The sequence below is a fragment of the Glossina fuscipes genome, unplaced genomic scaffold, assembly GCF_014805625.2.
Source record: "Glossina fuscipes isolate IAEA_lab_2018 unplaced genomic scaffold, Yale_Gfus_2 110, whole genome shotgun sequence".
Lineage (NCBI taxonomy): Eukaryota > Metazoa > Arthropoda > Insecta > Diptera > Glossinidae > Glossina > Glossina fuscipes.
In genome coordinates this window covers 461,372-486,724 of record NW_023998453.1, presented here as the reverse complement: position 1 = coordinate 486,724, position 25,353 = coordinate 461,372, and the positions used below count along the sequence as shown (strand labels likewise).

Genomic DNA, 25,353 nt, shown 5'->3' with positions numbered 1-25,353 from the left:
AAGGATAAATTTTGTAAAAGAGACGGTCTCCATTTGATTTTCCTATATCCCAATATTTGTATTTCTAATCTTGCATGATTTTGTCTAAAATTAGACGGAAGGTGTCTTTGGGGAGATATTTGATTGAGAGAATTTCTTCATTAAGGTCAGCTTCACAGCTATAGCTTGATATTAATTTTCTGGACTAAACCCCAGAATGGATATTACTGAATGGACCATTACAACTTGAACCACAACTAATCAAAATTCAATTATCAACAAATCATTACTAAACATATACTTTTCGGTCGTAACATATACATCAGGTGATCTGCATCGTCTTTTTTCTCTGTTATCATTTTTATTGCGGCTTTCAGCTGGAGCTCTTAAGAAAATTTTGTGCTAAAAACACAACTTTATTGGACATATAGATATTATCGTTTATAAACTTCATCCATTCCTCTTTTCTATACGAAAAAGAAAATGTTCAGAGCAATAAATAAAAATATCTCGTCATCTTTTAAAACAATCGTAAGTGCTATTAAACGTTACAAACACATTGAACATAAAGTGAAAGTGAATGAATTTGATATCAATATTGTGGAAAGTGGCAAAGGTGATAAAAGTGTTTTATTAATGCCAGGAGCAGTAGGCTCCAATTGGACTGATTTTAAGCCACAGATTGAACAACTACCACAATTGTTACCCAATTACACTGTAATAGCTTGGGATCCGCCTGGCTATGGCAAATCAATTCCACCGAAACGTAATTTTGATTTGGATTTTTTTCAAAACGATGCTCGTCAAGCAGTACAATTGATGAAAGCTTTAAATCGACCGAAATTTTCTATACTGGGTTGGAGTGATGGCGGCGTAACTGCACTTATTATTGCCGGTCGTTATCCGGAAAATGTAGATAAATTAGTTATATGGGGTGCAAATGCGTACGTAAGTGATGAAGATGTTAATATATTGAAAGGTGTAAGAGACGTGAAGAATTGGTCCGCACGAATGCGCGAGCCCTTGGAGAAGTTGTATGGGGCAGAAAGATTTGCAGAGCTATGGAACGAATGGGTAGATTCGATTTTAAATATATATGAAAAATGTGAAGGCGACCTTTGCATGAAAGAAGTTCGGGAAATAAAGGCGAAAACTTTTATATTGCACGGCAAAAAAGATCCAATGTTAGCTAAAGAACATGTACCCTATTTAAAGCAACATCTACGAGGATTTAAGTAAGTTTCCACGAGATGAACGGAGGAAAATCGTTTGTGCGCTGTAAAAGTGATTTCTTTGTTTTTTGTTTAGATATCACGAGTTTCCAGACGGGAAACATAACATCCATCTACGCTATGCAGAAGAATATAATAAATTGGTAGCCAATTTTCTATTGGAAAAGTCTTAAAGGTATATAGTTCTCTTTCGATAATTTGGTACTTCTTGGTAATGATCATAGTAAAAAAAAATGGTCCTTATACAAATTTCCGTTTACAATTAATGCAATTAAAGCGATATAGATATTCAATTTTCAGCGTCATTTTTTAGCTTTATTCTAATTAATTTTTTTAACATGTTTATGGGTTATTTGCGATAATATGGAACAATAAGAGATAATTATAATAATACAACGTTGTGCACACTATACAACTATACAACTTAGCAAAGCCGAATACGCAGGCAGATTTACTTCTGTGTAGACGCCGATAAAATTACCCTAAAGCGGATGAATTTAATAAAGATGTTTTCAGAATTAACATAGAAATCAAATAATGATTTGTTCTATTTATATCACTGGAGGCCATTAAAAAAATTGATTATAAAATGCACGTAGTAGAAATATTTAAAGCAGTAATGAAAAGGTCGATCGCGTAGTACTTCATCGCGAATTGCTATCAGTTGGAAAAAAATTTCAACAGTGAAAGGAATCTAAATAATGATCGATAAAACAAAAAGAAAACAGGATTGTCGCCTCCTCGTCACTTGGTTACTTATTTGACGAAATCGGCTGAGTGATTTCGAATAAGAAAAAATCGCTCATACACACGCCAAAGTTAACCAGCTCAAGAGTAGTATTGTAAAGAGCTCAGCTCAATAAAAATGTATGTGTGCGTATATATGATGCATTTAACAGCGGGTCTCATAAAGACCGCTGCGTCCGATGTAGCGCACCCATTTCACCACATCATGATCGGAATAGTTGAGTTTTGGTTCAAACACTTTTAAATAACGCACCTTAAATCCGGAAGGCGCAAAAGGGACTTCAAAATTCATTGATATCGGTGGACGCGTCCATTTCTTCTTAGTATCAGTTTCGAGTAACTCAATTTCAGCGGACAACTGTGTCTCTTTCATACCAGCCATACGTTTTATCTTCCAGACTATAGCATTTTCCGAAGCCTTATACTTCGCTTTACCTTTCAAACAAATCAATTGCACACCCGATGTATTTAACGGTGTAGGTATTTTGACTTCAATCTTTTGTCCCAGTAAAGATGGTTTAAAATTAGATTTTAAAACGACCTTAACCTCCATTTTGGTGCGTCCGACTTCACGTACCAAAGGTATAACACGGAATGGCAACGAAATGTCTTTGGTTGTGCGATAACGCATCAGTTCGAATTCACCGTCCGGCGGTATAAAACTAATCGAATGTTCTGTTTCAAATTTGCTAAGTTTAACACACTGATGGAATTGACAGTCGTCAATGACTACCATGGGTTTTCCTGAACGAGAGGTTTCCGCTTCAGAGTTGCCCGACAATCCACGATTACGAGATTCCATAACAATTTTATCGTTAATGCCAAATTTACACTCGGGCATACCTGCAAGATTAAGTCGGTAAAAAAATAATATTTTACAATAGTAATAACTTCTTTGAATTGAAATGCCATTACCTGACAAGTACGACTTCATGACGACACGCCCAGCTACGTGAGCCGACAACACTTGACCTTGAGGGCTCATTAGCAAGTTAACATATTCTAACACATCTAAGAATAGCTCATTGCGACGATATTTAATACCTTCACGACGCCAGCCGATCTGCCCAGTAACCTGAAATTCCGCAAACAATGCAGGAGACATCAATTTTAAAATTCAATTAATTGACCCACCTGGGACGTAATTTGCATTTGTTCTTCCTTGGTAGCGGATTTAATGCCTTGTTGTGTTATAAATGTTTTCAAAGTACCTGAATCAGTATTTTGTGGATAACCAAAATCTAAAATCTCGTCCAGCAGCTCATAAATTAAAACAAAATTGTTTTTTATATTTTCTTCGGAGATTTTACCGAAGTATGATTGCATGACTTCTATAATTTTAAGCAAAAATTCAAACACCATGGCAGCGTTGACGTTCTGCTTGGTCACTGCGGCCAACCAAATATTCGCACGCTGAAAATACGGAAATGTTAACGATTAATTACGAATCTTCCAATAACTTACCTTAATATGGAAAAAGCTGGTGCGTGCTATATTGGTAACAGGCGAACGAACTTGCTGACGTGCATGGATGACATTGACACGGAATGCATCCACAGCATTGCGTCCAATATCGTCACGATAAACACGACTAATTAGCACTTCACCTTTGTGGTTGTAAACAAACAAGCCACCAATCATTTCTCCTTAATTAAACTTGAAGCTGGAATGGGCACACTTTAATCTCTAGAAGATACTTTCTTTTTTACACAACCCAGTATTAGATTTCGTCCAAATAAGAGGTAGAAAAAATCTCTACAGTTTTAAAAATTTTCGTATTTGCTGATTATCGATCAACACCCCTCTTTAGAGAGTTGCCAAGACCAATAATAAATATATAAAATCTTAAAAAAAACTGCCCGATTTTAAACTGCGCTGCAATGTTTACATATGATTAAATCATTCGAAGTGGTTAAATATTTTTTGCATAAAATATAATTATGGCTATAAACGCCTACATTTTAAGTGCAAACAACCTTCTTCCGTGCTCATATGATCTTGCTTTGTAATCTTAATGTGCAAATAATACAGCTCGATCTTGGTTCCTACGCTGCCTTTCAAATATCTTAATCACTTCCAGCTTTTTATGCAATATCATGTATATTGATCCATTCACTTAATGAACTCAATGTAAAATTAGATGATTGTGGATGAACTGAACTAAAAATGATTTTAATAAAGAACATTGGCAACCTGGTTGAGTGACTTTGCGGTCTACTGTAATAAATAAGAAACATTTAGAAAAAAAATTTTTTTATCGAATTTGTATTAAATTAATCCAAGGAAAGAAAGAAATATTTGGGAATGCCGATTGAAAATTTGGAAGAGGAAGGGTTGGAGAAAAATCCCAACTTGGAATTGGCTCAGTACAAATTTTTGCTAACTTTGCCTGAGCACAAACAAGATGGGGCCTTGCAGACCAAATTGCTGGAAGCCGTGAAGGCAGAAAACATGGCTCCGTATTATGAATACTTGTGCACTGAATTGAATTGGACTGTGGATAAATTATTATTGTCGCTTATGCGTGAACAAAATCGTATCGATTTGGAGAAATTAGATGAAGCTATCGAAGACGCCGAGAAGAATCTCGGTGAAATGGAAGTACGGGAAGCTAATCTCAAGAAATCGGAATATCTTTGTCGCATAGGTGATAAAGCGGGTGCAGAATCAGCGTTTTGTAAAACTTATGAAAAGACTGTATCTCTTGGCCATCGTCTTGATATAGTATTTCATTTGATACGTTTGGGTTTATTCTATTTGGATCATGATCTAATTACTCGCAACATAGATAAAGCTAAATATTTAATTGAAGAGGGTGGCGACTGGGATCGCCGTAACCGCTTGAAAGTTTATCAAGGTGTGTACTCAGTAGCGATACGAGATTTTAAGGCTGCTGCAACTTTCTTTTTGGATACGGTCAGCACATTCACTTCTTACGAACTGATGGATTATCCCACTTTCGTACGGTATACTGTATATGTTGCCATGATCGCTTTACCGCGCAATGAATTACGTGATAAAGTAGTTAAAGGAGCAGAAATCCAAGAAGTTCTACATGGTCTGCTGGATGTCAAACGTTATTTGTTTTCACTCTATAACTGTCAGTACGCCGATTTCTTCAAATATCTAGCTGAAGTGGAAACAATTTTACGCAACGATTATTTAGCTCACCCCCATTACCGATTTTATGTGCGTGAAATGCGTATATTAGCTTATACACAATTGCTTGAATCTTATCGTTCGCTTACCTTGCAATACATGGCTGAAGCGTTTGGCGTAAACGTGGATTATATTGATCAGGAGTTGTCGCGTTTCATAGCAGCTGGACGTCTGCACGCTAAGGTTGATCGTGTGGGTGGTATAGTGGAAACCAATCGCCCCGACAGCAAAAACTGGCAATATCAGGCTACTATTAAACAAGGTGATCTCTTATTAAACCGCATACAAAAGCTTAGTAGGGTAATTAATATCTAAGTAAAACGCCAGATACCCCAGAATTTATATTTTATTGTATAAAAAAAAAAAAACAATAAAGAAAACTTTACATAATTTTTTTTTAATGTTTCTAATGAATTTATTACTATGTCTGCGTATATAAAAGTATTGGCAATGTTGGTTGTCTTGAAGTCCAAGAACGAAGCTCAAAATCTTTGTTTGCGATATAGTTTTCTTTGGAAAATCTCAAAACTTGTAACTTTTTCTTAAATTTTTCCTAGGAAATTGAGTATTTAGTTAATAAAGTTAAATGAGAATCTTATTTTATTTTAAAATTGTTCTACCAAACATTTCATTTCTATTCTCTTAGCTAAAATAGTGTTTTTATGAGTTGACAACACTGGATTAAAATTGTGAAAATTATAAAGGCACGCTTTACAGCACTAGAAAAAAGTACAAACAGTTAATTCGGGTTAATTATTTAACGTGTTGAATATTTTCATATTGTTTCGTTTTTATATTTCCAATCATGTGATGTGTTATTACTATCATGATCAACTTTCATGTGTTCACTGTGATCGTGCTCTCCCCTAAGTGCTGTCGAATGTATGCCACAATCTAACGGCATATCTGAATTATCTTCCTCATCCCCAGTGTTTAAATTGAACGGCAAATGATGTTTTGTCATTTTCTGTTCATGTAAATCCATTACATTCGTGGAACGTTTGCCTAAATCCAATAAACCCGGTGATTCAGCATTTGTCGTTCCTAGGGACAGAGGCGATGCAACGACAGCTGCTTGCGAGGCGGCCACCATTGATTGTAAATTACTTAAATTATTAGCGATATTATTGATATTATTATGACGTCTTAAATTCTCTACCGCCAAACGATTTGTACTTAAATTAATGAGAGCGTTCATCATTACTTTGTTGCGTTGATAATCCTTACGCAAATGTTGCCTAATCTCAGTATGGCAATGTTCGTTATTCGTGACAATAATCTCGCCGGTATCAGTGGTAGTAACTCGGGCTTTACAATTAAATTTACGCGATAAATTGCACTGCCAGTATTTTTTATCCTTTCGCACGTATTGTATCCCAAATGTATGACCGTCATGTACTAATAGGGGCTTGCCGCGTTGACTTAGCATAAATTCCAATTTACCCTGAAACCAATGTTCTCCTGGCGCAACTAAAAACGTCGGAATGCAAGTGAGTAAAGATTTTGTTTCTTTTGTTAAGGGTTATTAGCATGAAAGATGGACTATATGTGTTATCGGCAAAACCCATAAAGAAATTATCTAAGGATTAAATTATCATTCAGCAAAATGCATACTATATGTGCAAGTTGTAAAATAGGAGAGTTTACCGCTTGTTTTTTTTCAGCTTACTTAATTTCTATGTGTTTTGCCTGTTATTTTTTATAGTGAGTAATGAAAGAAATGAACAAATTGCAAAATGAGATTTGTACTGATCGTTAGACAATGATCTACTGATCTTGTCTCATTGTAAATTTGACATTTAATATTAAGACCATTCAAGTGTTCATGTTTATCTTAATTTTTGTTTTGCATATTATTTCATTGCTTTTTTTCTATATCATTTGTTACGAAAGCCCTATAAGGATGATAAATTTTATACATAGGACAGTTTCGTTTTTTTGAAGATATGAAAAATAGTAAGGTATGAAACAATATGTTTACGTGTTTCTACCATGAATGATAAATACCGACGTTCATTGAGATGTAAGAACATGAAAAGCTTTTTATGTATTTGATGGGAAATTCTTTTACTGTTAAATGACTGATTATTTAAATTGATGAAAAAGCATGCAAAATATATATTTATATATGCGCTTCGAATATATCACACACTCACATAAAATTGTACTTACCGTATATAAGTTTACTTTTATACATGTTAAAGGTTAATGTGTAAGTTAATTTCAATACCGGTACATAATGGTAAAAAACTAAAAAAAAATTAAATACTATTTCTAGTACTTAATCTTGATTTTTCCTGCTTAGAAAATACTTGAAAATTATGTTTGATTGTTAAAAATTTATTGGATATATAATGTTTTTGTTCACATACACTGAAAAAAAAAACTTTACTCTTTAATTCAAATTATTAATTTTAAAAGATTTATAAAATTGAATAAATTAATCTAATATATTCTTGTCAAGAAAACGTAGATTCTCAAAACTTAACTTAGCCTGCTGCCCGCGTTAATAACACATTTGCCTCAATTCGAGTACATTACATAGTTTCCATTTTAAAGTTGTGATTGGCTCGACCATCACTAGGTCCCCCAGGTGATATTGTAACCGACTCTATAATTTGAGCTTGATGCTGATGTAAGCCCAAAACCCCACCATTGCCAGGATCTTTTTCCATTTCGCTTACTCCTCTCATAACATCCGCAGCTGATGAATTTTTCATCGTTTGAGGCGGTGGGGTTGCTTCATTATGCACTGGAATATGTTCATCATTTAAAGAATTCTTTAAAGACTTCTCTTGATGATCGAAAATACTCGTTTTATGGCGAACATTATCTGCAGGTGATGCATGCATAATAGGCGTTATCTCATAATTAGCATGCGTTGTATGCATCATACCTGGATGCATTATATTTTGTATAACGGGAGTTTGTAGAGTTGGTGGCATTGTATGAAGCGGTGTAGGCTGTAAAAGACTTACCGAACTATTGCTAACATGAGGTTGTATTAACAAATTAGGTAGATTTTGAGAAAAATGATTGCTAGGGACACCAGTAGTTAAATGGCTGGTTACTGGTGCTAATGGCTGATGGCCCTGCGGATTCTGTTGCACCATATTCGTGTTCGAGTGCTGAGTATATCTTGAACCGTACAATGAACTATTTGTGTTTATCAAACTGGTTGAATTTTGTGGATTTTCGTTAATCGGTCCACCAATACTATTACCACCATTGCTATTACCGCCGAGATTATTAGCGTTGCCAGCACCGCTACTGCTACCGCTACCACTACCACCACCACCACCACCACCACCACCACCACCACCACTGCCACTGCCACTACCACTACCACCACCCGCTCCACTATTCGAACCAACTGCATTATTGCCACCGCCCCTCATATGTGGTGTATGATTATGTACACCAGTGGCCGATATTATTCGACCTTGATGTGTGATACAACGCGCCCGACACATACTAATTCGGTATGATTTGCAGAGCCAATAAGTTTTCATGCCTTGCTGAGTAGCTACAGTATTATTGCGATTGAATACGCAATTACCATGCAGCAAAGATGTTGAACTTAACATGACCATGTTGCTGCCGTCTATTACGATCAATCCATTAATTATTATTCAGGTATCCGTCATATTTGAATCGCGTATATATCGCGACGTTATCAACAGAACCAGCATCGTTGTCATCATTGTAGTGAATAACGTTTTATTGTTTACGCATAAGGCAAAGTGGTAGGAAAAAGAAATTGATAATAAGCAAGCATTCCAGAATAGAATGGATGATATTAAAAAGAAATAAATTTCTCTTTTATTTTTTACTAAAGCGATAAACGGCATAAAGAAGAACGCTTCTAATTTTACTTTATTTCAAAATGTGAATGTAAGGTTAAGAATTATTTACATTAGCATTTTAATTAAAAAGATAAATAGTGAGAAGAAAGCATAAGGAAGTAAGAGAATGTATAGTCAACTTATCCAAAGTGTACCCGTACCACGTTTTCTAATGCGTCTATCAACAATTCCGCTTATGTTAAGTGTATCGAGTAAAAACGTTTCGTTAAAAGATTTTTGCTCAATCAATGCATTATACCCGTTCCCGATTCTGAATCGATTGTTTAATTTGATAGATTATATTATCGGATTGCAAAATATTGATTGAAATTCAATTCAAAGACACTCTGAGATCTATGGTAAGTGCCTCGTTGCGTGGCGGTTTTCTTCTATTCATTAAAGGAATGAAAAAGTTAAACAAAAAGCGATATGTTATGCGGTCCAAATAAGAGGTATCGATTCGAAAAACCTATTAAGAATATCTAAAGTTTTCGACATTTTTGGCTGAGTAGAGCTAGTTTTTTTTTTCACTCTAACAAAGAGCTCTGAAAACAATTTAATGGAGCTCGGCCAAGTAACGGGAATTCAGAATATGATTGAATTTGGAAGAAAAAATATTCAAATTTGAGACTCTAGCATTCCAAAGGTTTTTCTATATAGTTTGACGAATGTAGACGATATTCACCCAACAACATTTTATATTCCACACAAGCGTACCTATGTGTAATGAGAATTCGCTATGAGAAGAAACCGAATTTGAGGTCGTTAAAAACGATATTAACTCCGCTTACTTCTGGTCTGCTAACGTTCCTTGCTTTACTAGTTGCGCTATTTTTTAAAATTCATTAAAAGTATGAATTTCTTTTGCACGCTCGAAAGATTCATTAGATGTCCACACAATTATCTTATGTTTACCAATTTGGTCAGAGCAGGCTTCCAAATCCAACCATTTCTTGATACTAATCGCTTAACAGAGACTTGTTATGGCGTTTATATAGCTCTATGAAGAGAGCTGGTAAATGTATTTGCATTTTTTTTACTCTTAAGTTGTACAATATTTGAGTAAAGACTCAGTTCGATTAATGTTAGTAACGTTTACTCGACCAGAGTGACGCGATCAGAAGTACTGCAATGAGCTTTCGTGAACCGATCACGCTTTCGGTTCATCCGGCGCATATACTTTTTTGGAAATAGAAAACCAACCCTACATCGGAAATAGACGTCTTTTTTAACATTTAAGAAATTATTAAACGAGAGGAGAATATTGCCTCATACCATGTTTAATTCCTCGGATTTCTTATTTCAAAAATATCGGCATTTGATGCATGTGTTTAATATAGGCAAGCTCATGCGCCTAAAGCAATATCATCTAAAAGAACCCCAAAGATCATTTGCTGAAATGTCATTGGGAAATTGTTTATGGGTTCGAGACCCCATGCTCTTTTGTGGAGCTTTCCATAAGGCCCGCACTTACTGTACCTCATTTTAGATGACACGATTTTTTCAAAAACGTTTTGAAACCATTTTGACTCGGAAAGCAAATAAAACTTCCATTGGAAATAGGTTAAAACTGAGAGTTAATACCAATCGTATACAAAAGAGGCGTTCAAGGAGTCGGTAGTTTGTTTTTTCACCACCTCGACGAAGACCACTAAAGACGTTTTACTGATTTGAATAAAATAGTAGCCCACACAATTACGAGAATAGGAACAGTTTTATTAGTAGTAGAAAGTCATATGGGTTTTCAAATTTTGGCGATCTCCTCTTCGTCTGTATGTCGGAAGAAAATAAAAAACAACTTAACTTCAACGGGTTTCATTCAAATACGCAAATCAATTTGATCAATCGCAAAGATTCGTCCGAACTATTATAAGGACCGATCTAAAATTTGAAATTGACATAATAATCTGTTTATAAGAAAATTGATATCCTTCTAGGAATTAAGAAAAAAAACTTGGAATACTTTCATGCATTCTTAGATTTAGTTATTCAAAAATTTTCCCCATAACTCAGATAGTTTCCCTGACTGTTTATATACCAGCTAAGAACGCCCTTAGTAGAGCTCTATAAGCGCCGTAACGGAACGCTAGTAAGAATATGCTTGGACTGGGAATCAAGTGTCATGTGATATAGGCAAATATTGCTGGAATTTTTTCGGTTTGGCCGCACCAAAGTGTCGAATCGTGTCAATTTTTCATAACTTGTTTATGTTAATGCATCACATTTTAAAAATTTGATAAAAATAATTCCGAAAGGGAGAATTTGAATTTGTTTAGCTTGTTTGAAAAGAATTCTTGTGTAGATACGCGATGTGTCCTTTACCTTTTCTAATTTAAACGGAGTTGGGTTACAAGCCGTATCATATCTTAATCTTAACTAAGGTTAAGGTAGTTGTTCGCTGTCTTTAGTAATTGAATTCGAATTTAATTTCACATCCTTTAAAAGGCCCATTTTCTGTACTACGATGACTTTTAGGTATGACTTGGGTCCCCGGCGGGTTATTTATGCGCACTTGAGATCGTTCAAAGCTTCGCTTAGCCGGGGTTTTAAGTTTAAATTACGCATTAGGAGAGCGATTACTTCGAATAGAGAAAAAGAAATTACAATAAGTTTTCTCTCAGTTCGATCCATATTGCAAAACGAAGTCCTTTCGTTTTCTTACAATTTAGCTGAAGCCGTTTTATAAAGCTCATGAGTAGCCAAAAGTGAAAAATTTGTAGCGACCATAGGATAATTGATTTTTCATAATAAGCCATAAGATGTCTTGCGTGAAGCGGAATGAAGGACTTCAGATAGTGCAAGTGACTAAACTAAAGGATCACTGTCTTTTATTCAACGAATGCGGTCTCCGATCTCTCACGTGAAGCGGACTGAAGGACTTCATATAGTGCAAGTGGCCAAACTAACGGGTCGCTGTCTTTTATTCAACGAATGCTGTCTCCGATCTTTCACGTGAAGCGAACTGAAGGACTTCAGATAGTGCAAGTGGCCAAACTAACGGATCACTGTCTTTTATTCAACGAATGCTGTCTCCGATCTCTCACGTGAAGTGGACTGAAGGACTTCAGATAGTGTAAATGGGCGAATCTAACGGATCACTGTCTTTTATTCAACGAATGCTGTCTCCGATCTTTCACGTGAAGCGGACTGAAGGACTTCAGATAGTGTAAATGGGCGAATCCAACGGATCACTGTCTTTTATTCAACGAATGCTGTCTCCGATCTCTCACGTGAAGCGGACTGAAGGACTTCAGATAGTGTAAATGGGCGAATCTAACGGATCACTGTCTTTTATTCAACGAATGCTGTCTCCGATCTCTCACGTGAAGCGGACTGAAGGACTTCAGATAGTGCAAGTGGCCAAACAAACGGATCACCGTCTTTTATTCAACGAATGCTGTCTCCGATCTCTCACGCGAAGCGGACTGAAGGACTTCAGATAGTGCAAGTGGCCAAACTAACGCCTGTTATTCAACGAATGCTGTCTCCGATCTCTCACGTGAAGCGGAATGAAGGACTTCAGTTAGTGTAAATGGGCGAATCTAACGGATCACTGTCTTTTATTCAACGAATGCTGTCTCCGATCTCTCACGTGAAGCGGACTGAAGGACTTCAGATAGTGTAAATGGGCGAATCTAACGGATCACTGTCTTTGATTCAACGAATGCTGTCTCCGATCTCTCACGTGAAGCGGACTAAAGGACTTCAGATAGTGCAAATGGGCCAAACTAACGGATCACTGTATTTTATTCAACGAATGGTGTCTCCGATCTCTCACGTGAAGCGGACTGAAGGACTTCAGAAAGTGCAAGTGGCCAAACTAACGCCTGTTATTCAACGAATGCTGTCTTCGATCTCTCACGTGAAGCGGACTGAAGGACTTCAGATAGTGTAAATGTGCGAATCTAACGGATCACTGTCTTTGATTCAACGAATGCTGTCTTCGATCTCTCACGTGAAGCGGACTGAAGGACTTCAGATAGTGCAAATGGGCCAAACTAACGGATCACTGTATTTTATTCAACGAATGCTGTCTCCGTAGCAGGACGAAGAGGTATTGTTACGCAAGAAAATATTAGCGTATCAATCAAATTCCATCGATGCATACAAAATCTGCTTCAAGGTCTGCTTCAAACGTTCAAAATAAATAGCGAATATAAAATAAGCGCCTAAAATTCTCGAAACCACGATACGTTACTAAGAATTTTAATAGCGCTACGTTATACAGTTGCACTTATATTAATTATATTAATATTAAGTAAAACAAAAAAAAAAAAAAAAGTAATTAGAGAAAAACAATGTAAGGATTAAAAAGCCCCTACACCAATAATTGAATTAATGATTGTTGTTACGCATGCATGTTAAATGAGAAATAAATAGCCCAGCTATATGAGATGTGAATGAAAGATGGCCCCAAAAACAAACACAAAAATTGTTACATTTTTACCGAGAGATAATGTATAAAAGAGAAAAAAAAGCATGAACATTTGAAAGCGACACCAACTTACTTGGTGGTATGTCCATATGGTTGCCAAAATTTTTCGAATAATCGCTAGGCATGTGTATATCATTAGGATATTGCTCTTGGCTAACAGGTGGTTGACCAGTACCACCACTACTGCTGTTGCTTTTATAGAAATTATAATCCAAACCAAAAGCTGCCGATGGGAAGTTATTACGTAATGAAGCGGCGGCATGATGTTCAGCCGCTTCACGTTTTATATTTAAATCGTATCTAGATTCGACCATTGATATGTGAGGTAAAAAGAAATCCTCATTTATTTGTTCCACAGAGTTTCCATCAGCGGAAACGTCATTATTATCGCTACTATGATCGGCAGACGTTAGAGAACGTCGTAGCTTGTTGCGTGCATGTATCGAAAGTGTATCAGAATTGTAATCGAAATAACGTTTACCGCTCGTTAAACTATGATGATAGCCGCCATGCATAGATTGATGCGATGATGAATCGCTGGAACTTTTATTTATCGTAGTATTGGATGGTAGCGTTGGATTAATTGAAACGCCCATACGGGACGATGATGATAACGCTGGCGATCCCGTGCGTACCGGCGTATTAGGATTGCTATTGCTTCCCGTTTGTTTGCCGCTATTGGAATTTTCACCAGCATTCTCTTCACTATTATTGGTAGTAGGAGTCGTAGTGCTACCACTAGTAGTTGTGTTATTGGCCTTTGTACTTGAAATGGCCTCTGCCTTACCATCGGTATCTAATTTAGCTGCATTTTGACTAGAAGATTTCTCAGAAGTAGTTGAAGCTGCCGACGATGATGAATTGGTAGCTAAACCTTTAATTTGCAATAATTGGCCAATTTTCATGAAAGCTTGCAATTCGGTATGCTTCACATTTACAACGCCTTGATACATAAATTCCAGTAATTCGCACATTATATTAAAGGTGACATCCTTTAGAATAACTAATACAGTAATAAAGAAGAGAGAAAGAAAAAAACAAAAAAAAAATAGAAGTGAGAAAGTGGGAGAAATTATTTTAATTTACTATTAAAAATAATTAAATCAATATTTATTTAAATTTTAAGTTAGTAAACTAAAGTCTATTTTTTCTTAACATTTTGATTTCTGATTGACCAACTGACTGACTAATTGACTAATAGATCGACTGTAACACTGAATGATTGCATTTGTATTATTGCAGTATATAAAATATATATATATATATGCATATATATATATATATATATGTGTGTGTGTGTACGTGTGCATTTGTCTGAGAAATCGTATTAAAATGGATTGACTGACGTCGTTGTGTGCTGGAAAAGAGGTCAGCCATATTCCTAAAGATGTTATCGCTTGAATAAAAAAAAAAAGTAAAAAATAATAATAAAAAAAAAAAAAGAAGAAAAATACCAAATTACGAATACTAAATAAATCAATACATAAAATAAAAATTAAATATATTTACGATAAGACACAAATATAAGCGACGAAATCTTAAAAAAAAAAAAAAAACAAACTTACAAGTCAACAGCATCTCAACATCTACTTAAAAACAATATTATCTCTTGTTCTATGTACATTCTATGTATATGTCTCTATGTCTGTCTCTATCTCTGGCTCTGTTAATTTGTATTGCTACGTGTACTGTACTCGTTGAAGTACAGATCGATAGATCGATCGATCGATCATTTACTAGCTGAGACCCAGCAACCACAAACAAACTTTGCACTTAATAAGCAATGTATCGTAAAATAACGCGAACAGGAAAACATTTATACTAATGCAAATACACACACGTGCATACATACATACATACATATATAATGTATTAAGAAATTCTAATCGAGAAGAAATAGATACACTTATATAATTGCGATAAGGTATTACGCTACGCTTATGTCCCTCTGCTTTATATTATTCTTCAGCAGAACTTTACTACACGAGGATAGTAATTTTAAGCAAATTTCTTTAAAAACTCTACGCATCACTCATAATATCTATCGGCTATCGGTTTTCAATTAGATTTAAAATGATTTTAAAATTATATTTTGTATATACTAACTAATATAGGTTACGAAAAAATTCTTTTACTGCTTTGATAAATCTCGGCAGACAAAATAACGGTGCATGTACGAAAAAAATGTCCGCAAGAATCTCATTCTCATTTATGAGAGAATCATTAAACAAAATGCAAATTAATGGGTCGCAAGATGCTGCTCTGCTGTTATGATCAAGAACTATACGAATTGCTTGTTGGTTACTGCGGCTTCATCTCTTCAAGCAAGTCAAAATAATGCCCCATTAGGAATTTTTTTAAATGAGCTGAATGGGAGCAATTGCGCAGGACTTTCAGTCAAATGAAGTCCTGAAGTGAAAGTCTCATTCCGCTTTCGAGTCCCAAATGGTTTTCCAACGTCAGATATATCGACCGAAACAATATTCGCAAGATTTTCACAAGATGACTAATTAATGGGTATTAAATTCTTCCACCTTTTTGACGTAGCTTCTCGTCGGTTGGTTGTCAAATCTGCTCCATCGAAAATTTTTGCGATGATTTCTTCTGAATTTAAACCTAGTCGTACGGACACGGAATGTCATACGAAATTTATTCAGCATTTTATATGAATATATTTGGATATGATCAAAATGTTTCTCAAATGTATTCACAGCGGATTTGCTGTACCATGTCGCAAGTCCGTCGCTGCATTGGAAAAATTCCAAGATTTGAAGTTTCGAATCACGGCTATACAATGCACCTGTGTGCATGTCTTAAAAGAATGCTCTAACGAACAGAAATATGAATCAGAGGATGAGATCAGTGCACCCACTAAAGAATATTTCGAAGGTCTCGTGATAAAAAAACATCGAAACACTAGGGAAGCATTAAACTGATGATTTTCAAAAAAAAAAAAAGAGAATGAAAACATTTTGAATGGGGTTCAACGTTATTTGCCTGCCCCTTTCACTGCTTGTCTATCTAAGCTCTGTTAATAGAATCTTGAAGTTCGCAATAATTAAATGGGGACGCGCCACAGGTCTGCATATCCCAACTACGCCCACAACTATCCAATTCCCGCCCTTTGGACCTATATATATTCTCAGTTGAAAGTCGCAAATGAAGGGTGAAAGTGGACGTGGCCCACGTAGCACCACTCCACCGCCAGTAAGGCAAAGTCCAGGATTTTCTTTCAATCAAACAAAAATTTATTACTTACCGACCGGCTTAAATGCAAGTCAAAATATGTTACAATTATAGTGTGACTCGTTCGTCATAATTGATATCCGGATCTAATTTCCTTGCTTCCTTGATATTGTTGCCAATGTCGCCTCCTTGTGTCCCTAGGCTATAAATTTTCGATTCGAACAACCTTTTCCACTTTTAATAGAAACAAAGGAAAATATCCTCCATCTGTCCTTCTGTCCATCTTTTGCGATCGCAAACTTATTAACATGTAGATCCCAACATATTTCTCTCTATGAATCTATGAATTTTTTTCCAAAAGCGAATGAAAAATTTTAATTTTTAGTAAAAAATGTACGAATAGACGGACAGACTAATTGCATTGCGGCATGCAAGATCTACTATGCGTTTTTCCACGTATTGTGAAACACGTGACATAGTTAGTAGACTATTACGCAGCATTGATCGTGAGAATAGATCAAAAAATATTTAAAAATAAAGTGTATTTTCTCTCGCTCTTGCTCTCTCTCCGAGGAAACTGCCCTCGTATAATTAAAAATGGATCATGAAGAATTTCTAAGCTAAGAATATCTATTTATTATGAGTTAGATACTGTGCTTAATTCATTTTAAGGTCTTTACGCTCATGCTTTTTAGAAGCCTGATAAGCGTACGGCGTACAGTGAAATAATAAAAAAAATACCTATACATGCGTAATACAATATGTACGGAGCAACTTCCACATATGATTTATAGTTAATGTTGTTATTGCTATTACTATTGCTGTGTGCAATAAGGGTTAGTGTCTCTTCTCTTATAAGGCATCCATCTGTGTTGAGTTCTTACCACTCGCTATATTATATACATATGGTTCCCTTTTCTCAATACACATAACATATTAAAAGATTTCTCCGTATTTCAAGATAAACTTTTGTCTAAAGTTCATTGAAATCGTGATAAAAACCTCGCTTGCTACAGTCTGTCGATTATCGCCTTTGTCTCGAATATATTTTATTATGATCCAAATTGGAGCAGATATTTTCTTTATGAAAAATACAAAAAAAAAAAAAAAAAAATTTAATATAAAGCACATCCAAGCAACAACAACAACAACAACAACAATCCACGAATAGTAACATCATCATCATTATTATTATTAACAATAGCATTAAGCAGTGTTTTGTTTTAAAATTAAATATTAAGAGATTTATATGAAACGACCCATGTATATATGCATAGGAATTCTCTTTAATCTTGCAATGGACGCTGTTATCCTAATATAGGAGAAAATAGACTGACTTTCAATAAAACATTATTTTTAAGTTTAGTTGTGAAAACTGAAGGCGGAGTTACTTTTGCTTTAATAATGTCTGCCATCTAATTTTTGGGGGGGTACATCCGGCAGCCATATCAGCCACTCCCCGTTTCTTGCTCTTTTCTCCACTTCGTTTTGACCATAACCCTGTTACACGTATAGAAGGCACCCCCCTTATAATCTGATTGATCTCATACTTAAAAAAAAAAAGTAAAGACATTACAGTCGGCCACAGCCCACTATTATACCATACACTCTTACCGAAACTTAGTAGAGTTACTTACGTAACGACCTTTTTAAATAGGGCGTTGTATGGAAAGTCGTCAAAAAAGTCGTCCGATCCAAGCTACCTGAACTACTAATAGCGTTCCTTCGATGCTCCGAGTTTCATGGAAATGTCTCGAAGTGCAGATAGAGGACCAGACATCAGAATGACAGATAGACAGACGCGTTTAGATTAATTCAGGAAGTGACTCAGGAAATGATTTCCAATCGATCGGTATAATAAAATAAAATCTCAAGTCCCACTGGTTGTTGTATACTTTGGCATAACAGTGACATACAGTGCATAACATCCGTCAAGTGGAGGTGAAAGAGGCACTAATGTTGGGTTGAGTAATCACCAATTAATTCATCATTAATTAATTCATCAGCGGTTATATGCCATCCCTAGAGTTAATTCTGACTCTAATCAGCAACTCTTCGCAGGCCTTTGGAAAAAGCTTAGTAATGAACTGAACAATTTGTTTGCATTGTTGCTAAACTTCATGGGAAATCAGTGCTTACTTTGCATTTGAATCTGCTGCTAGCCTAACGTCTTAGTTTTTATTTGGTCACGTCGCAGTGGCCTTTTGATATGTTTCAAAGAGTTGCATGGTAACTTAATTGGAATTATTACGCTACAGCGAGGTAAACTAAGCAATTCATTCCTATACAAAATTTGGATGTGATTCTCTCACTTGCCAAATCGATTAACTCTATAAATATTGAAAGAAGAAGAAAAGTGGTATGCTTACATTTTTCTCTTTTTGCACTGTATGCTTAGTAGCGATCAAAAAAAAATGATTTTCTTAAATATTTTAATTGTTAATCACTTTGTTAAAAAGCGTTTTAACTCAACTTTTATTACGATTTACATAGAGAGGTGGGGCGAGAAATTGGCTTCTAAAATACATTAATCATTATTGAATGGTTCATAAAGTTATTGTCCTTTATTTCCCAAGTTAGGTGTAAATTAAAGTATTTGACGTAAATAAAATATAAAAGAATTTATAAATTTTGAAAAATGAAATATTGATCTTTTTATTATTATAACTTATTTAGATCAAAGATATAAATTGTAGGACTAAAAACTAGGATGAGCACTAGCTTAGTTGCTAAGACTGCCTTTCTGGCTTAAGTCCAGTATAAAGCTTTTTTATTTGCATTGCTAACTCAGTAGTATTTCCACTCTTCCTTAGCTTGCTTTTATGAGTTTTTCCACTTTCTTGAATTTCTTTGTCAAACTAATTTTCCGATGAGATAACATTAACCCGTAAGTACTGCCCGCCTACTTCCTTATCGTAATAATAATCGTCGCTTACGCCATATTCGAACATAACCTATTTATGAATTCGATGGCAGTATTTCTGCCTTCACTTATCTGTGTCTCGAATTTTTATTCCCACCATCAGAGCTTAGTAGTATAATCAATAATCTCATCAAAACTTTAACAATATTCAGCAGGAAGCTTCAAAGATCTCTGTGAATCCTCTGAATCGATCTACATGCATGTCCCTCTACCGGTTTGTAGAAATAGCCTCTGTGTCAAAAAAAAAAAAAACGGAGAAATCGCGTCTACAAAGTTAGCAAAAATATTGGAACCTCTTGCACTCGGTCTGAGCTGAATTCCCCAAATCTCTTTTTCCTGCAGGCAACGAACGATTATTAATTAATCTCGCTATATAAGTCTAAGCTAGGATAGCTTAAGATCTTTAAAGAGGGAAACTTCACTATGGAAGCCCTTCATTCTTCGGTGATGCGTACAATAGTATAGTTATTAAATATGTTTACCGCTACGTGCGTCAGGGGATATTAAAAATAATAATTTTTAATTTTCTGGCAAAGAAAAAGTAATACTTTGTTGATAAGCGCAGTTTAAATAAGCTCCCTACGTACTGGTCTTTAGTCATTTTGCTAATAGTGTTCTAAAAAAGAATTTGCGTGAAAATTGTGGAAATTGTTGTATGGATCGTTTTTCAGGAAAAAAAAACATTTCAAGCTGTTCATTAAAATAAATATTTTATTAGGGTCCATGAGTTCCATTGGTCTCGTGTATTAGATGCAAAACAATAGTGTGCGCGCGAAAATTTTGTAATCCCTAGGTTGGACACAAGACAGACAAATCCGCGGACATGTTTATATCAACTCGTTATATACATACATCCGGATAATATCAATATGCCTTCACTTTGAGTTTGGCGGGTAAGGAAATTATTATTTCATATCGGTAACGCGTAATTGCCGTTCCGCGGACCCTGTCCGGTCTGCTACATTTCAAATTTCAAATAATTCAATTTGCTCGCACGTAGCAACGCTTCAAATACATCGTATCCGCATTCATTGCCGGCTAAGCTATGCAGTTATCATATCTGAGATATGTTCAAGTGTTTGTTTTCGTTCGTTAGACATAAACAGAAATGATTTAAAAAGAAGGAAATTTAGCGAAAAGAACTGCCTAAATATGGTCTTGAAGATGTTCTTGATGTAAGAAATTCAAAACAAGCAAAACTCTTGCGTTTCAAAGGACGTCAGTGCCTTCGTATGTAACACGCAGAAGGGCTTAAGGTAAAATCACCTTTTATTATACCATACGATTCAGAATCGTAAACTGAATTAATCTAAGCCTGTCTGTCCGTCTAACCGTCTGATGTCTCTCTATGTAAAGGTACAGGTCGCAATTAAGAATATTATAGGTGGGCAAAACCGAACATTAAATACCTTACACCATATTATGTAACACAATTTTTATTTTTATTATAGAAGACAAAAATTAAGGCCAAAAGCTTAAAGCTTAGACTTTTCTGCTCTATATAGGATCAACTTTCGTCAATATCCTTGTTAGGGTAGGATCCAAAAAATAGACCAAGAATTTGGCCTAGTTAATTTTGTTATGTTAAATTACTATTGTGAACTTCAGTTTTCGTTATATAAGAGGAGGTTCAAAAATATCCCCAGCCAGTACAAAGCCGAAATACTATTATTTGTGTCAAGGAATTTGGAAAATTAAAATTTTTTTCACATAACGACATTTCAGAATACGACACTGTATGTGGGGGTGGTCGAAAAAATGCACCGTTCTGAACGATTTCCAATAGCGTCCATTCTTGGGTGAAAATATGTCAAAATATCTCAAAAATGGCGGTCTGTAGCCTGAACACTAATTTACGTGGACAGACATCAGACGGACAGACGGACAAATAGGTTTAGATCAATTCAGATTATGATTCTGAATCGATCCGTCTAATGAAAGATGGGTTTATCTTAAGCCCTTCTGCGTATTACATACAACCATACTACCTTAATATACACAGTATCACAAGCTGGGCAGGGTAAAATATTAATTAATTAAGCGGACCTAATTTGAACCACTTGAGTCTACTTCTTCCATATAAGACATCTCATGATATCTTAAAAATCCGTAGGAGCGTTTCAGCAAAATAAATTGACGGTAGGGAATTTCAATCACATGGGTCTATTATCTTGGACCCTCACTAATACAAATTCGTGTATGGAGAGCAAGTCCAACTGGCGAATGGGCGAAGTTGCGTCGTTCATCTGTATATACGTTTGGAATGAAATTTAAGCTATCACACATACAACATATATTCCTTACGAGTTGGTTTCGATACAACACGATGCACATTGCCATTGCCATTATTTGCATTGTTTCAAGGGGCTTATAACACTCGTTCGATTCAATACGATATATATTGAAAATGGAAGTATAAATTATATTGTTGTTGAATGAATAAATAAAAAAGTTCGGATAGCAGGGGTTTCGATGCAGCGCGGTACAAATTAACCCTGTTAGGGACGAATGCCTGTATACAGGAAACCAAAAATCATCTTGAAATAGTTTCGCCTAAGTAGCCGAGTAGGCTAACGAGCCGGACTCAAATCTCACGAACCAAGTGAGCTAGTTTTGAATAAAGCCGATATCCCCAGATGTTCGTGCAAATTGAAGACTTTAGATTTTACTTCTCCGCTTAAATTAATTTTAATAATAATAACAATTTCAAGTTACTTTGTGCTAACACCACAAGTTTAAATATAAGCATATAACTATGTAATGAACTTCGATATTTTCGAGTGTGTGTATATTTGGAATTTCAGATTTATAAAAAAGACTACACCCTGTAGGTTGGTAGGTTGTCATTGAATCAACAGTCGATACATGCAGAACGATAAAAAAAAAAAAAATAAATAAACTTTCTAATGAGCGTAAAAATATTCTTTATCGAAATTAGTTCGAATGACATCTAAACATATATTTGATATCACAGAATAGTTTGCATTAGGTTTTACTTCTACACTTTAAAGATAAAAATTATTTTTAATTTTATTGCAGTTCGATCAGATAAAATTCTTATAAGCATAAGTGTGATACGATATCATTCATATACCGTCCATTCCATAATAGATAAATAAATTCATTTAATCTAGCGTAGGTTTTTTTTTTTTTTTTTTTTTAATAAATGGTCATAAAACAAAAAAATATTTTCCAGAAAATTTATTAAGATTTTAATATATCTTTAATCTATGCTCAGCGCATGTGTCAATATAGAATTATCGGCAGCTCTTGATATTCTAGATACGAGCCAAACATATTTTCGAAGCCTTAAAAGGCAAAAAAAAAAAAAAAAAATGCTTCACAACAGCCAATACTTGTAGAATTGACACTACGTGAACCTGATATGTGAACCTGAGATATGAACGGACGAGTGAGTGTCCCAAGACATTCTTTTCAGCCTTTCGACTGCGTATAGCATAGGGAGCGGATGCTTGCTTATCGATGGCGAGAATTTGCCCAACATTCTCGACACTGTTGAGCATCGGCGTAACCTGGTTTGGGCCTGGCTGTGCTTATTTGCCAATGTTCTATAGAAATAAAACAAGTGTGTCCACCAAGCAGAAATTGTCCATCATAACAGAAATACTCGACTTTCTTAGTCGCTCATTCAGTCCTTATACCGTATAACGAACAACTCACTAACGCTTTTGGGATGATTTAACGCCAGGATTGTTTCTCATCGTTCCTGGAAAAATATCTTTAAAGAAGAGTTTTTACTTTGAAATTAAACGCACACTACTGCCTTTTTTGTATCTCTTCTATCTGCAATCTTTTCGGGACACCACTTATACACCGATTGATCGGAAAACAAGTAGGTGTGAGCCGGCTGGTATCCTACACCACTTCACTTAGTACAGTTATTCACTCGCTTTGGCAATAATATACCAAAAATTATTATTATTATTTTTATGCAAAGACGTACTTTTCGGGAAAGTGCGCATATTCGAGGATGCCCAGAACAACGCGTGACGAAATCCAAATTTAGCAAACTTCATTTGCTTCCTAAAAATTGTAGTATTTTTCTGCCCGTACAAGACTTTGCTTTTCGTGATAATCCCTATATATGTCATAGACTAATACGTAAACCTAATGTGATTCAACTCCGTTAACATTATTTTTTTTTTGCTAAACTGCTACTATGAACCCATTTTCATCATAAAAACTTAGGCTTTTTTTTGAAGGACTTGCAATTCATGAGAAATTTTATGTAGGATGGGGTCCAAAAATTGGACCCATGTGGTTCAAATTAGATCCACCTAATTTTCATGTCAAATTACTATCATAAACAAATTTTCAATTAAGCCTTCTTGGCATATAAAGGTTTACATTTCCTAAAAATTCTTATATGCAGTGATATCCAAAAAATGGACGTATGTGGTCCAACCTCGAAAAGATTGATTTGTCCGTCAATTTACTATTATGAACCCGTTTTCACCATGAAATATTGAAAATTAGATTTTTTTATTATATAAAGTTTTAGTTTTTGTAGAAGCGGTTGTATGGCAGCCTATCAATTTAAAATATCGAAATATCCTTAATCATCGACGTTTGTCAAGCAATTGCAAAAATTAGTTTTTTTCTATACAACGGCTTTTCAAAATAAGGCGTTATAGAAGTAAAGATTGAAAAAATGGGCCGATCCGAACCGTTTTAATAGCGCCCCCCAAAGCAGGTCAGCGTACCAAATATCCAAAAAATTTCGACCTTTAGATTGAACACAAAATTAGATGGGCAGACCTAAGACGGATACGCAGGCAGACAGACGCACAGGTAAGTTTAGATGGGTCTACCTTGAGTGTTTCTGGGTGTTATATACGCCCGTACAAAGTGTAAAATATGGAAAGTGAATGGAAAGATGACCGAATGGGACGATAAGGGAGCGATAAAAATGCAATAAATCCTGTGCTAGGTGACAGTGGGTGAGTGAGTAATACTTATTTTTTGTAACAGTAAGACGTATTACAGCTGTAGCGGTGCAGTACAAACACGAAAGACTAGGGACCTAAAAAAAAAATAGAAAGAATAGGCGACTTTAGAAACGATTGCGAAACGATTCACCTTAAGCGTCGCGATATAAAGTCAGATTTTTTTTTCTAGTTAACTGAAATGCAAATCAGTAAGCTACGCGAGTGAGACCCAAAGAATTGAAAATTTTCAATAATTCGAAACAATCTAACTTACTTCGCATGCTAGTAGATATTTTTTTAGTGTTATTTACTTATTTATTTAGTTTATTAATTTCAAGATCTTGCAGAATAAATACAAAATACTTTATAAAATTATAGAAATTAAAATAATTGAATAACACAATACAAGTGAAAACACTATAGTGGGACATGGCCAACCACTTAATGCGTTACACCACATTGCTTAAACACATTTATTCACACAACGACTTTTCGAAATAAGGCGTTGTATAGGAAGTCGAGTCGGAAAAATGGTCGAACCCGAACGATCTTCAATAGCATTCATCCTTGGCCTAAAACATTCCAGTGTAGCCAAATTTTATTAAAATATCTCGAAAACTGTAACCAGCAGTTTGAACATAGGCAAATAAAATGGGCAGACGGACAGACGAACGTAGAGGTCAGTTCGAAAAATGATTTTGAATCGTTTGGTATAAGAAAAGATGAACTCGCCGCAAATTCTTCTGGTTGTTGCACACATCCGTACAAACTTAATATACCTTTGCATCAGAGACGATGTAAGGTATAAACAGACTTTGTAATTCAACATTTATTAATATAATTTTAAATTAATTTTTAATATATTGCGACGGATTCATTATTATCAGAGAGAAATCAT

At 35.3% G+C, this 25,353-nt stretch overlaps 4 protein-coding genes across 5 annotated transcripts in view; 2 read left to right on the top strand and 2 right to left on the bottom strand.

Moving 5' to 3' along the window:
• The first annotated feature begins 270 nt into the window (after positions 1 to 270).
• LOC119638899 (valacyclovir hydrolase) lies at positions 271 to 1,805 on the top strand. Its single transcript, XM_038035996.1, has 2 exons — positions 271 to 1,214; positions 1,288 to 1,805. Exons 1-2 carry the CDS (start codon positions 463 to 465, stop codon positions 1,382 to 1,384), a joined length of 849 nt encoding a protein of 282 aa, XP_037891924.1. The 5' UTR covers positions 271 to 462; the 3' UTR covers positions 1,385 to 1,805.
• LOC119638896 (AP-2 complex subunit mu) lies at positions 1,500 to 3,809 on the bottom strand. The gene is made up of 4 exons (XM_038035993.1): positions 3,423 to 3,809; positions 3,093 to 3,371; positions 2,874 to 3,033; positions 1,500 to 2,801 (listed from the first exon to the last, which is right to left on the bottom strand). Exons 1-4 carry the CDS (start codon positions 3,597 to 3,599, stop codon positions 2,104 to 2,106), a joined length of 1,314 nt encoding a protein of 437 aa, XP_037891921.1. The 5' UTR covers positions 3,600 to 3,809; the 3' UTR covers positions 1,500 to 2,103.
• A 375-nt stretch (positions 3,810 to 4,184) lies between these two features.
• Positions 4,185 to 5,524, top strand: LOC119638898 (26S proteasome non-ATPase regulatory subunit 6). Its single transcript, XM_038035995.1, has one exon. It carries the CDS (start codon positions 4,263 to 4,265, stop codon positions 5,430 to 5,432), a length of 1,170 nt encoding a protein of 389 aa, XP_037891923.1. The 5' UTR covers positions 4,185 to 4,262; the 3' UTR covers positions 5,433 to 5,524.
• A 165-nt stretch (positions 5,525 to 5,689) lies between these two features.
• LOC119638895 (cell wall protein IFF6) overlaps positions 5,690 to 25,353 on the bottom strand; it is a 28,590-nt gene continuing 8,926 nt past the window's right edge. The window contains exons 2-3 of one of the 2 annotated variants that reach the window (XM_038035992.1): positions 13,471 to 14,400; positions 5,690 to 6,587 (exon numbers count right to left, since the gene is read on the bottom strand). In XM_038035992.1, the coding sequence (XP_037891920.1) occupies positions 5,893 to 6,587; positions 13,471 to 14,400 (1,625 nt within the window). In that variant the 3' untranslated portion in view covers positions 5,690 to 5,892. Of the gene's footprint in view, positions 6,588 to 7,499; positions 8,722 to 13,470; positions 14,401 to 25,353 lie in introns of those variants that run through there. The other variant, XM_038035991.1, reaches the window with a different exon arrangement.